The sequence below is a fragment of the Phoxinus phoxinus genome (assembly GCF_949152265.1).
Source record: "Phoxinus phoxinus genome assembly, chromosome: 20".
NCBI classification, from domain to species: domain Eukaryota; kingdom Metazoa; phylum Chordata; class Actinopteri; order Cypriniformes; family Leuciscidae; genus Phoxinus; species Phoxinus phoxinus.
The window spans coordinates 23,445,439-23,459,684 of NC_136895.1; the positions used below are offsets into that span (position 1 = coordinate 23,445,439).

Sequence of the window (14,246 nt, forward strand, 5' to 3'; positions counted from 1 at the left end):
CTATATCCACCCTAGAAGATGATCTGAGAGCACAGTATGAAAAGCATATTGGCTACATAAACTCTAAAGTATATAAATTTGATCAAAACACATTTCCAGCCTAAAGTGTTTTGTGTGTGTGTGTGTGTGTGTGTGCTTTATGTATACTGGCCTTATTTATGGTTTTTGGAAGCTGGGAGATCAGTTTATATCAGCTCCAAATAAGGCCAGCATTCAGGCTGTTTTCTACGGAAATAGACACTGTCAAAAATGTTCCACAGGATGTTGCTTCTGAGTGAAATGAGAAGTGAGAAAATAAAAAAAAGAGAACATTCAATAGGCTATTGCAGAAAATACTGCACTGGTAGGCTATGTAAATGCCAGTAGACTATATATCAATACACCATGCCATTTGATTCCATCGCTGTACTGTCATTTTAAAATTACTTTAAAAAATATTTATAATGAGGTTGTTTCTGCTGGAAATGAAAGTCAAACATTTCAGTTGGAAGTTGAGACATTGACCCTTAATGTGACAAATGTTTATTCAGTGTGAACTGGCGCAGTTCAGAAACTAGCATAATGAAACAGAGCCTCACACAATCACACCAACATATGTGAACTTTAGTCATGTGCTTCATAAACATGCTGACCATATTTTATATGCAACAGAAATTGTTCCTAAAATAAAACTTGTACAACTTTAGGACGTTGCATTGAGCCACTATCGGCCAAATTTAAAAAAAACAAATTCTTAAAACATGCACCGTTACAAGATCCAAATTATTGTGCTTTATTATATTATTTATGTATAATGACAATAGTAACTATCATGAAACTGCTCAGAGGGTAACCCACAATCAAAAATCAAACCAAAAACAGGCAAAGGCCAAAACACAGGGTGAACAGTCCAACAGTCATGGGACACAGGAACACGGGAAAGCAGCCCGGTCTCACCCCAAAACGTCATATACTGACGGGTTTTGACCATACGTCAACATACGACGAAAAGGGTACCCCTATAACGTCAATATGAGACGCAGACATAAGCGCACCAGCAGCGCCTCCTAGCGGTACCCTAACGCATACCTAAACCCAACCATACCCGAATCGTCACACATGGACGTTAAAGGGTACCCTTTTCGTCGTATGTTGCCGTATGGTCAAGACTCGTCAGTATGTGACGTTTTGGGGTGAGACTGTGTTAGGGAAAGAGCAGAAAGTCAAAACCATGAACACGAGAAACAAAAGGCAGCACACTTATAAATGCAGTGTAGACACATACAATACTTCACAATGAAAGGCTGAGTGAACAGGGTTTATATAGGCTTTATAACAAGGTAATGAGAAACAGCTGTAGACAATCTTGGATTATGAGACCAGATTATTTATCCCTAAATTTGTATATATTGTCAACACAGTGCAGCAGCAGTCAGACCTAGAGCGAGCTGTCTTGCGCGTTCATTGGCTGCCCCGCGGCAACTGCAGCAGCCTACCAGTGAGCCGGGTGTGACGTCATGCCCAATGGGCTTTGACCTCACGCGTCAAAGCCCGCCAAAATGGGAGTGGCTTAGCGTATAAAAGGACGGCTCAGGCTGCTTACCACTGGTTTTCATCGCCTGAAGCGAAATGAGCTCGGGGCGCGACACGGCAGGGAACGCAGTACTCGTTCCCTCTTCTAGAGAGAACCGAGGTTACGTTAGGTAACCGAGTACGTTCTCTTACGAGAGGTTCTCTTGTACTGCGTAATGTAAAGTTACGCACCGGGAACCCCTTGTCAACGCCGTGTGCGCTAAGCATTCACTACATGAATCCCAAGGGGGAAAGCCCCGGGGGACACAGATAAGTGAGAAACAGGCGGCCAAAAGAGTGGGCTCACCCATGTATACATAAGCACTTCGAAGGGGATATACATACAGAACGGCACCGCCGGTCTATACTTGTAGCACAGCTCAACCAGGGCAGTCGTTAGAGACTTTTAAACTGAAAGAAGTCTAGCCTGCAGGGCGGGAACTTTCAGGTTATAAAACTTAACAAATGTAGAGGGGGAGGCCCAGCCTGCCGCTGTACAAATGTCATGAATAGAAATCCCACTGGACCAAGCCCACGGAGAGGCCATGCCTAACGCCCAGAGGGCATTGGAGGTCTTTTGACGCATAAGCCGCAGCAATAGTGTCCACTATCCATCTGGATAGGCTCTGTTTCGAGGCGGCGAAACCCTTGGTGCGCCCACCAAACGGAACAAAAAGCTGCTCCGAGCGCCTGAAGGCGGCGGAGCGCGTGATGTAAATTCTCAGCGCTCTGACAGGGCAAAGAAGGTTCGCGTCGACCTCGCTGCCGGATGTCGGCAAAGCTGAGAGTGAAATGATATGCGCTCTGAAGGGGGTGCCAATCGCTTTGGGGACATAACCATGTCTCGGTTTAAGGACTTTAGAGTCATTAGGTCCGAACTCGAGACACGCAGCGCTAACAGATAACGCGTGTAAGTCACCCACACGTTTAACTGATGCAAGAGCGATCAGAAACGTGGTTTTGAGCGCGAGGTACTTCAGATCCACAGAGTGTAACGGTTCAAAGGGATGTGCTTTCAGGGCCTCTAGGACCAAGGAAAGATCCCAAATAGGAACTGATGGGGGCCGTGGGGGATTCATCCTCCTGGCTCCTCTAAGGAAGCGGATGATGAGCTTGTTCCTTCCTATTGCCTGGCCGCGCGTCGACTCGGCGAACACTGCGATGGCCGCGACATATACTTTTGAGCGTGGAGGGGGACCTATGTCCAACAGCTCTTGAAGGAAGCAAAGCACCCACGAAACTCTGCAAGTTTGTGGTTCCAGGCCTTTGCCCGTGCACCATTTAGTAAACACAAACCATTTAGACGCATAAAGCCGCCTGGTAGAGGGGGCTCTAGACTGCGTAATCGTGTTCACGACCCCTTCTGGCAGAGCAACGGGTATCCGTTGATTATCCATGCATGCAGAGACCATAGCTCTGGATGAGATATATATATTTATATAATATATTTTCTGCAGCAGCAGGAGCTTCATCAGCTCCAGTGATGATGATGATAGTGAGGAGGATCAGGAGAGGGATGAGAAAGTGTAGAGTCCGCGGTAAACATAACTACTTTCAAAACACTTAGCCTATATGAGTGTAAGAACCCATTACCCAGTTACGCATTATTTCCACATCTGCATAGTTGACGATTACAGCAATTTACTAGAAGTTTAATAAGACGCGTTTGTATCCATGTTTTCCGCCAAAATAAAAGCTTGATGCAGTTTCCGCCAAAATAAAAGAACATGTGCTTATTGTTTCAAGTATAGAAATTAGTACAAAACTAATTATGAAAGTTTCCTTTATTTTTCAGTGCATTTGTTTTACAATATATGGCTATTAGGCTACTGTCATGAGATTAATATTAATATGTAGTTTAGTGTAATGTAGACAGACACTGTTACTAAAAGAGGTTTGATTTTTTTTCTCTGTTTAATTTGCACACTTACTGTAATATGGGTTGGAGCTTTTAATTTTGAACTCTCAAACTGCACCAGATTGATGAATTTAACATAAAAATGCACAAAAAAAATATTACGTGAGGGCATACCCCCGAACCAGAGGGACAGAGTTACTCACCACAGGGACAGAGTTACTCACCACAGTTTTACCAAAGTTCCTGTGGGAAACACTGGTATTGCTATGCCAATGCAGCTTATAGCTTGTTTTTTGGATGCATCACTGTGGAGTATAGTTCAATTGTATTAATAAATTAAAATTTTTGTACTTACCGGTATTTAATCTGTTAACTCTCTCTCGTTCCTACTCACTCATTACATGGCATTAGTGGTTTTAATTGAACAAAAACATATTCAAGGGCGTGCAAAGATGGGTGGTGTTTATATGATCATATGTAATGGGCCAGTCTGGGCCATAAATAATCATAAATAATCATATTCACCCCTCCTTCCCCCGTAATCCTCTCTGTCCTTTGTTTGTGCCTTATTTTGTCTATACCGGTAATTGATTTGCTTGATTTTAATCCTATTGCTCTTCGAGTAAACCTAGCATGGCAGCTCGCCATGTGTGTGTGTGTGTGTGTGTGTGACGTAGAGGCGGAGACGTTCGGATCCATTTGCAGATATTTATTTAAGATGATGATAAACAGAGAATAAACAGGCAGGACCTCAAATGGAGACAAGGGTAATCCAGAATCGAAGTCAAACAGGCAAGGTTCAGAGGCAGGCAGCAAAGGTTCATAAAACGAGTACAGAGTCCAAGTTCAAACACACAAGATCAAATCCAAGCACAGCGAAATCAAGGGTCACAAACTGAGTCTGAGGTTGGGTAAAACAATACTTCACAAAAGACAGAGAACAGAACAGTCCAGATAAAGGGTAGCTGAGGGTGCACAGGTGAGACTGGTCAAATAATAATTGGCTGATTAGGGAATAACGAGCATGGAGGATAATGGGAAATGAAGTCCTAGTATGCAGGAGAGAGGGATCTAGTGAAACCAGGAGGAGGCGTTGTCGTGCGTTCCGTGACAGTGTGAGAGTGAATGGGTCAATGGGAGGCCATTGTAAAGTATTTTGGGTACTGTTGGGTACAGGAAAATGCGGGTGATGTTTTCAATCAGAGTTTTTCAGATTTAGCAGAATCCAATCAGAATCTTCCAATTGACGTGTTTACATGACGCATTTATGATCAGCCCTTTATCCAAAATATGTGTCCAATCGCAGCTGTACTGTAAGCACTTTGGGTTCCTGATGAAGTACTATATTATTATTATAATTATACTGTCTTATTATTTTTGTCTTTTCTAGATGCTACATTGAAGAAGTGGCCGGCAGCCAGCCGAGGGCAGATGGGCACATCTATCAATTCGAAGCACACGGAGCTGAGAAGATCAACAAGATAAAAAAAAAAATTCTGTTGTTTTTTACTTATTTTTGTTCCTGTACTATTTGATTGTTCTTAAGTAAATAAATAATGTAAATTTCTACATTTTGGGCTTTTATTTATGTTGCCTAGTAGCTATGGATTTTCATAATTGTACTAATAGGCTATATAGGTAAACGTATAGGTGCATATATAGGTGAACATATACGTGCATATATGCACACATATGTGCATATATGTACATATACTATAGGAAAACGGCCAATTTTATATATGTCACATATATTAAAAACCTATATCAAAACCTATATTAAAACATATAGGCCTATGTTTATATAGGTTCTTTCCATAATATCTCCTTAAAAAAAGCGAAACACTCTCTACAAATTAATAAACTAAGATAATTGTATACAAATACGTCACATTGTATCTTATGGTTTTTAAAATGGATTAATAGATTACACACTCAAGCAAACATTTGTAACTGGTTTGTAAAATGCACGTTTGGGCTGAGATTTCTTTGCATTTACGCCATTTTGATCAGCAAACAGTTTTGTGTAGAACCATTCTCAAACTTAATCCTGAACTTGGTAAAACAACTTGTTTCAAGCCATCCAAATATATTTTACGTCTTAATATGTTTTCCTGTTAACTTTTTTCTTTAACTGTTTAGCATCAACTCACACTGGGATGTTTTCTAGAATTGTTTCCCCGGGCCATCGGGGAGTCTTTGCTGTCCAGAGCTGACTGGTTTGAACTGGATAAATCTCACAAACTGACTCGTCACAAACACACACACACACACACACACACACACACACACACACACACACACACACACACACACACACACACACACACACACACACACACACACACACGTCAAGTCACCTTCATTTATATAGCGCTTTTAACAATATAGAATGTTTCAAAGCAGCTTTACAGGAAATTTACAGTGATAATAGGAAATTACAGTAACAGAGATTGTTTTGGCTTTACAGCAGCTCTAGAATAAAGTTATTGTCCAGCTAAAGTTGGTTTTGATTGAATGATTCAATTATGTTGAAAAGATCATTAGTTATTATTAACTTAGACACCCTTCTAACAGAAAACACTCAACGCGCTCCGGTCCACTCATCCACACAAGACAGTGCATGGTGAAATAGGTTCAAGGTGCCGGCGTGTAGTCCTTCTTTACAAACCAGCCCACAACAAACTACTTGTTAGGCCTTAAAAATGTATAATACAGAATTATGTATCGCTTCCATGTAGCCACGCGAACCGGAAATATCCCAACAACGTTTTATCTGTAAAGGGACGTCCTGCGTGACGTCACGCCATTTGAAGCAGCCATCTTGACGGAATAGAAAATGCTAAACCGCCGGTGATACTACAGCTCGTCGCAAAATGCCCGAGCGATGCTGTGCAGTTGGATGCGATCAGATACGTGATCATACAAAAGGAATATCTTTGTACCGTATCCCAAAATAAATAAAACGGAGAAACAAGTGGTTGGTGGCAATAAACAGGTGATTTTGTTTTGTGTTTTTCCTTGTAAACTCAGTTAAAAAAATTATTACAGGTAACGTTACTATAATTTGGTGATTAAAATACATTGACCAACCTTGCGGTGATGATTGAAAAATCCTTCCCCACACATTCCTAATTCCTTTATCTTCCTCTTGTATCTTTTTCTGATGCTAATAAGTGCGATGATATGACGTGAAGAGTTAGCTGACGGCCGCTGCGCTAATAATAGATAACGTTAGTGGTAGGGGAACATTTTTTATTCTGTTCAATATTGAGATATTTTGCGCACGCAATTATATCAATACTGAAGTGCAAAGTATTGCAAATTCTTAGGCTAATTATAAAATAATTATACTAATAACTATATTATAAGTATAATAATAATATATATTACACACCCCTAATAATAGATCCTTTGCCACTGAGTAGCTGACGGATGTATTCCGTCAAAATGGCTGACACACGGCTAGGGGTCACGTGACTGGGAGATCCCTTGAGGTAAAGGGAAGGAGGCCTTCACAGGGGAGAGAGTTGACACTTCAGGACACTTCTGTGGTCGTGTTCAGGCGCTGGTCCTTCATCAGATCTGGATACGGCCGAGAGAGAGAGAGAGAGAGAGAGAGAGTAGCCTACACATCTCTGTATTACGACTCTCCACTCTCTTAACCATAAAGAAGTTTAGGAGATAGGCAAGTGTCTGACATAAAGCCATAATACCAACTTCAACGACAGTGTTTAAATAAATACAAGGTTTTAGGAGGGTTACACCAGCAATATTAGTTTGGATCACCCTGATTTAAAAACAAAGTTTTACAGATAACTATTAGACTACTACATACCACAATGTAGACTACAAACTATAAAACCAGAAAGGCAATCACATTTAACACAAAAAGCAAGATATAAAAGAAGAAAAAGGGCGAGAAATACTTTATACATGCAGCAGTTGAAGAGTAATAACACTCATCTACATTCACTCAAAACCTGGTGAACAAACAACAGCGGCTGTGGTTGTTTTGGAACATTGCATTTCTGAGATAAAAATTTGGATGAATCAAAATTGACTTTGCCTTAATATTGATAAAACAGAGATTATGATCATTGGTATACTCACAAGTTACGTAAAGCCGGATCTTTAACGTTTAAAGTTGATGGCTCTGACGTGGATATCTGAAAAAAATTCGACCCTCATGTCCAAAACACTGTTAAAACTTCATTTTTTCATCTCAGAAATATTGCGAGATTGCGTCCCATGTTGTCATTTACTGTGGCAGAAAAATTCATCAATACATTTGTTTTCTCTCGTATTGATTATTGCAATGCTTTACTAGCAGGAGTCTCGAAAACGACCCTAAATAAATTGCAATATGTCCAAAATTCAGCTGCTAGAATCCTGACAGGAACCAAGACTAGAGAGCACATCACCCCTATTTTGGAATCCCTTCACTGGCTCCCAGTCAGGTTTCGTATTGATTTTAAAATACTTATGCTTGCTTATAAGGCCTTGCATGGCATAGCACCCTAATATTTCTCTGAACTTTTGACTGTTACTCCAAGGCGTGATCTCCGTTCCTCCGACTCTGGCCTTCTGACTGTTCCCTCACTCCGCTTGCACTCTATGGGTGACCGGGCTTGTTCTTGTCTCATTTAGTATCTCATTGTATCCCTGTCTGTGTAAAGCGCTTTGAGAAGTAACATTTATGCTTTATAAAATAAAGTATATTATTTATTATAAATAAAGAACACGTAAACTTAAAAAAAATTGTTCTGTGATTTTACTAGGCCTATACATTTTTTATTTGACCATCATCATCATTGAAATATTTTTTTGTATAATACAATAGTGGATTTAACATACATTTTTAAAAGGAATATATTTAATGTAACCTTCTCCCTCTACACTTTGGTCAATTCAAGAATAATTCATGCAATTGTATATTCTTAATTTGAAAGCATTAGAAGTTTCTTAGAAGCAGTTTCTTGTCTCTCCTTGTTGTTCAAGTGGTTGAGGTTGATATGGGATTTAGTTATTAGTAATAAGTAGACCAATACTTTCTAAAGATAGTCATTATTATTACCTTAATCTAATTACACTGTTGAAGATGTAATTTGTAGTTAGTAATAATTAATAACTATTTTAGAGTAACTTACCCAACTGTTATAATATCAGAGGTTAAACTGCAGAACATGTTATTCAACCTAATTTTAATTTTCATGTAGGCTAGGTGCAATCCTGCAGGCATTAAAAGAATGTGGCAGCAGCTGAAAATGAAATTTAAAAACATAATTCAATCAGGTAACTAGCCTATATATAAATATATCATCAGCTTCTTATAAATGTATCACTTAATTTCTGACTTGTTTGTATTTACCCTGTATTTGCTCTTGTCCTGATATCTGATGTTGAAAAAATTCCCCCAGTCACACTTGATTAATTTTTTTGTCACTGTTATGAAAGCTGCTCTTGTCTTCTAACATTTCATAATGAAAGTCCCAAGAACATAAAAGACAGTGACCCTCCATTATACACAAACACAATACCATCATCCAGTGTGAGAAACACTGACTCATAACCCATAATATCTAGCGATGAATTTGCAGCAAATTTCTGTCATTTATTAATTTTGAGCTCCTGCAGTTTTTGCTTCTGAAACATCAGGTTTGTTTTTCTCCTTTGACCGTTTGTGTTTGTGTTTCCTACAGAAATCTGAAATGACGGAGGTGGTTTATACATTTATCCACAGATCAATAATCAAACTCTCTCTGATTCTGTTTGTTTACAAATTATGTGCTGATGTGTTTTACACTGTATTACTTTCAAATAATATAACATTTAAATGAAATCGTGTAAAATGTTGAATTAAATCTTGCTTTTGAATTCCTTGAGACTGATATCGAAATCCACTTTTGGTCACAACAAAATATTTTGTCTGTTCATTAAATCATGGTAAACTCATATAAACATGAATGTGTTGCACACATTTATATTTCAGTGTATTGATGATTGATAAAGCACTTTGGGTGTACAGTAGTACATAGTAAACCATGTTGTTTATGCCTTATTTCATTTCAAATAAAGAGTTTTAACTCACTATAAATCAGTAAATCCTTTATTATGCATCTAATTTGAACACAAACATGCAACAATTATGGCAAAACAAGCTTTTATTTTCATAATACTCATCCACAACGAGAACTGAAAAAACTGATGCGTTAAGCTAGAATCTTTATAAAAAAGCAAAAGCTGAATGAATGAAAGATTCAGACAATAAATCATCTATAACTCCTGTATGAACACTGTAATACTGTCAGTGATAATAATACTCTGTAATACTCATGAAAACAGTCACTTTACATTTAAGATATTCACATCTTATAGGAGACAGAGAGACGGATTTACTTGAAAGAAAAAACTAATTGTGTGTCTATATTCTTACAATGTTTTCAAGAAGGCAATCATTTAAAAGTATTTAAGCATAAATTGCCGTGCAAGTGCATAAAAAACAAGTAATCAAAAATAAAGCATAAACATACAAAATTCTAAATTCTGATAAAGTGTAACAATAATCTAGCCTTCAGAGTGTAACAAACCAAATCACCCTAAAGCAGACAAACTGACTTTTAATACAAGAACACGATATGATCAGCATAAGTGTAGAAAACGTGTTACAATAACTTCATAATGAACAAAAGCATATTTCTGTTTATGTCAAATCAAACAAAAGTCTTCACTTATTATTTTCCCATCTCAAAAACACACATGGGTTGACTTCAAACACTGTTAATGTGTATTTATGGTGTCCGATTCCTTATTCAATTTATATTTTCCCTTCAGCAGGATCATATCTCAGTGTTGCACCCGATCATGTGTTTCTGTGAGAGAAAAGAAGTTAAAATGAGAAAAAGAAACTTAAATCTGCATATATATTGATATAGCATTGTTTTTAAAATTACTGGATTAATGGTGTTTAATAAATGTAATAATAATCCCTTAGTAACATAAACATAAATACTGAGTGTTATCAGCACAGACCGAGTATGTGCACACAAACAATCACACAATTTTATTAAACAAAATGTACCCTCTTATTTGACAGGAATGACTAACTCCTGGTTCTCCATAGTGTTACAAATCCACTCAAAAAGGAAAGTTAATAAATAGTGCTAAATATTTAAATACGATAATTAAATTAAATAGCTGTTATGTATTTTCTGTTATTTATTAGGGATCAGAAAAACATTTGCTCACTTGCACCATTATTTTCCATGGCAACATAAGCATATGCTCTCAAAAATATTATAAGGTTAATATCTGAATGAAGGTGTGTCACAGAGGACGGTATTTGTAAGGCTCCTCATTACAGTTTTTCCCAATTGCTAAAACACAAAAAGTGAATGCCCAGATCAAAGCGTCAAAACCGCACCGTTTGCATGCATGTCTTACACACAGGCACCAAATGAATAAACACATTGTAGGCATTGCACTGCAAACAATTGTACAACACACGGTGCAAAACACTACACACAGAGTGTTGTATGTTACACACGTTGGAAAATGAGGAAACACTTTGCATACAGCACATCCATTCAATAATAAAAACACATGCGACAATAGCAACACCCCCGCACACACAGTAAAACACTTAACCGGTAATTGAACACCAATCAGTCACAGCTGTAGCACTATAAATAGAACTCAGGTATGCGCACCTGTCGTGATACAATTGCGAATATGGAGGCCGAAGGACCAAGGGGAAGGAGAAGACGAGGAAGAGATGGGGGAAGAGGGAGAGGAGAACGAGATGGGGGAAGAGGGAGAGGAGAACGAGGAAGAGATGGAGGAAGAGGGAGAGGAGAACGAGGAAGAGATGGGGGAAGAGGGAGAGGAGAACGAGGAAGAGATGGGGGAAGAGGGAGAGGAGAACGAGATGGGGGAAGAGGGAGAGGAGAACGAGATGGGGGAAGAGGGAGAGGAGAACGAGGAAGAGATGGAGGAAGAGGGAGAGGAGAACGAGATGGGGGAAGAGGGAGAGGAGATCGAGGAAGAGATGGAGGAAGAGGGAGAGGAGAACGCGATGGGGGAAGAGGGAGAGGAGATCGAGGAAGAGATGGAGGAAGAGGGAGAGGAGAACGAGATGGGGGAAGAGGGAGAGGAGATCGAGGAAGAGATGGAGGAAGAGGGAGAGGAGAACGAGATGGGGGAAGAGGGAGAGGAGAACGAGGAAGAGATGGAGGAAGAGGGAGAGGAGAACGAGATGGGGGAAGAGGGAGAGGAGAACGAGATGGGGGAAGAGGGAGAGGAGATCGAGGAAGAGATGGAGGAAGAGGGAGAGGAGATCGAGGAAGAGATGGAGGAAGAGGGAGAGGAGAACGAGAGGTGGGAAGAGGGAGAGGAGATCGAGGAAGAGACGTGGGAAGAGGGAGAGGAGAATGGCACCAACCTGAACGGGAACCAGGCAGACGCACAACTATCACTGACGACATCAGGGCCACTGTGGTGGACCATGTCATCAACCATGGCCTGACTATGAGGGAGGCCGGGCAGAGGGTCCGGCCCAACCTCAGCCGCTTCACGGTAGCCAGCATCATTCGGACATACCGACAAGAAAACAGGTATGTCCTGAATTAACGCCAAAGGACTGCACAGTACCCACACAGCAAATTGTCTAGTGTTAGTGTACATTTTCCAGTGTTACAGTAATTTAACACTTTTACAGTGGTTTACATATAAACCCTGGGGGAGTGTTAATTTGACTGTAACTCTGAGAGTGTTAAATTTGCATTTTCAAATTTGCTGTGCATCAGCGTTCTGGCTGAATCTGGTTATACAGTATTTCACCACGTACAGTATGACAGTACGGGATGGGGAACAGAACCTAACCATCGACACTAATCATGCATTGTTTGCAGAACTGCCAGGCGACCTGCCGTGGGAGGGAGGCAACGAGTGTTCACCCATGCCCAGGAACTGGCCGTTGTCAACCTTGTGGTGGCAAACAACACCATCACCCTGCGCCAATTGCGTGAGCGCATCCTCGAAGACCAGGCAATTTTCCACAATGTGCACAGTGTCAGTACGACGACACTCGCCCGGGTCCTGCGGGAACACCACGTCAGCATGAAACAACTTTACAAGGTTCCATTTGAGAGGAACAGTGTTGCAGTCAAGAACCTTCGCTATGACTATGTGCAGGTGAGTGCCACAGTACCACTTCAATGACAGTTGTGTGTTTACATGGATATATAACTTGCAGTCGCCCCCCTTCTGCAAAAAAAAAAAATACTTAAAAATCTTGTTCCATTGGCAAAAAGGTCACATTTATCTTGTTTTTATGTAAATGAAGCTAACCATCTAGATTGTTTTACCTGAAAACAAGATAAATTTGACTTTTTTGCCAATAGAACAAGATTTTTAAGACAAGATTTTTTGCAGTATATCCGAATGTGTCCAACCCAATCCACAGTCATTGTGCGACATTGTAGAGGCAGTACCGCTGTATTCAGGAACACAATAGTGACATTTTGGTATATGCATGTTTTTTTAGACTGTCCTGGCCTTGGATGCGGCAGCGCAGCAACATGAGTACATCTACATAGATGAAGCTGGGTTCAATCTGGCAAAAACCAGACGTCGGGGCCGGAACATCATCGGCCAAAGGGCCATCGTGAACATCCCCGGGCAGCGCGGGGGCAACATCACCATGTGTGCCGCCATTAGTGGTCAAGGGGTCCTCCATCACCATGCCACCCTAGGACCCTACAACACTGCACACCTACTGGCATTTCTCGATGCACTACATGATGTGGTCACACAGGACAGACCAGGGCAGCCCATGTTTGTTGTCATCTGGGATAATGTTAGTTTCCACCGGGCTGCTCTGGTCCGGGACTGGTTTGCCAACCACGACCATTTCATGGTGTTGCACCTGCCCCCTTATTCCCCATTCCTAAATCCGATCGAGGAATTCTTTTCGGCATGGCGGTGGAAGGTCTATGACCGCCTACCACATGTACGCGTGCCGCTCCTGCGAGCGATGGAGGAGGCATGTGGGGACATCGAGGTGGGGTCGATCCATGGGTGGATACGCCACACACGGAGATATTTTCCCCGTTGCCTGGCAAGGGAAGACATTGCCTGTGATGTGGACGAGGTGCTGTGGCCCGACCCCAATCGACGACGAGATCCCTGACATGGACCTGCAATAGAAACACCTACACCAGATGTTTAATACTTATAGTAGTTCTGCACCTGTACACTGAGTTTTGGTTGTGGAAATAAACACGGTTTACAGACTACAAATGTAGGCAGTGTCTTGAGTACAGTTGACCTGTGTGTTGTGTTTGCTTTGACTGTTTATATTGCATGTGCATGTGTGTTTCCTATCGATCCGAAGAGGGCCTTTTCAAGTTAAAGTGTTTCGTTTTGATTGCAGAATGTTATTTTGCATTGGCAGTTAGATGTTGATCTCCAAGTGCTGTGTCAAGAAATCTTGTGTGTTGAGTTTTGACACAATGAGCCAAATTTTTTATTTTGTGTGTAAGCAATTGAAAAAAACTGTAAGAGTAGTGAAGTAAAAAAAAACAGATATATTTAGAGATCAAGACAAGGTTTTCTCTGTCTTTCTATTTATATTAATGCTGTTTTTGTGATCCGGTTAATAATGTAATGTTGTCAGAATGAACTAGAGGAATTAATCCATATCTCACATCTTACGGATTCGTCCAGCAGCTTCATCGCCGTGCTGCAAGCAAACACACATTTTATTTTATTGTAAATCTTTCATTATCACAGGCAGAAAAGAATCCAGACAAGAATAACCATCTGACTGACATGAAGAGTG

General features: G+C 40.5%; 4 protein-coding genes across 5 annotated transcripts in view; 2 read left to right on the forward strand and 2 right to left on the reverse strand.

Annotated features, from left to right (window-relative positions):
- Positions 1-14,246, forward strand: part of LOC306988964 (uncharacterized protein) — a 191,620-nt gene that overhangs the window by 140,023 nt on the left and 37,351 nt on the right. The window lies entirely within an intron of this gene.
- LOC306988956 (uncharacterized protein) overlaps positions 1-14,246 on the reverse strand; it is a 170,650-nt gene that overhangs the window by 81,054 nt on the left and 75,350 nt on the right. The gene's annotated exons all lie outside the window — the stretch shown is intronic.
- LOC306988970 (uncharacterized protein) overlaps positions 9,495-14,246 on the reverse strand; it is a 37,969-nt gene continuing 33,217 nt past the window's right edge. The window contains exons 6-7 of the mRNA XM_079594226.1: positions 14,113-14,147; positions 9,495-10,278 (exon numbers count right to left, since the gene is read on the reverse strand). Of these exons, the coding sequence (XP_079450352.1) occupies positions 14,137-14,147 (11 nt within the window). The 3' untranslated portion in view covers positions 9,495-10,278; positions 14,113-14,136. The remainder of the gene's footprint in view (positions 10,279-14,112; positions 14,148-14,246) is intronic.
- On the forward strand, positions 11,788-14,106 carry LOC306988959 (uncharacterized protein). Its single transcript, XM_079594207.1, has 3 exons — positions 11,788-12,018; positions 12,316-12,598; positions 12,951-14,106. The coding sequence occupies exons 1-3, from the start codon at positions 11,933-11,935 to the stop codon at positions 13,593-13,595; spliced, it is 1,014 nt and encodes a 337-aa protein (XP_079450333.1). The 5' UTR covers positions 11,788-11,932; the 3' UTR covers positions 13,596-14,106.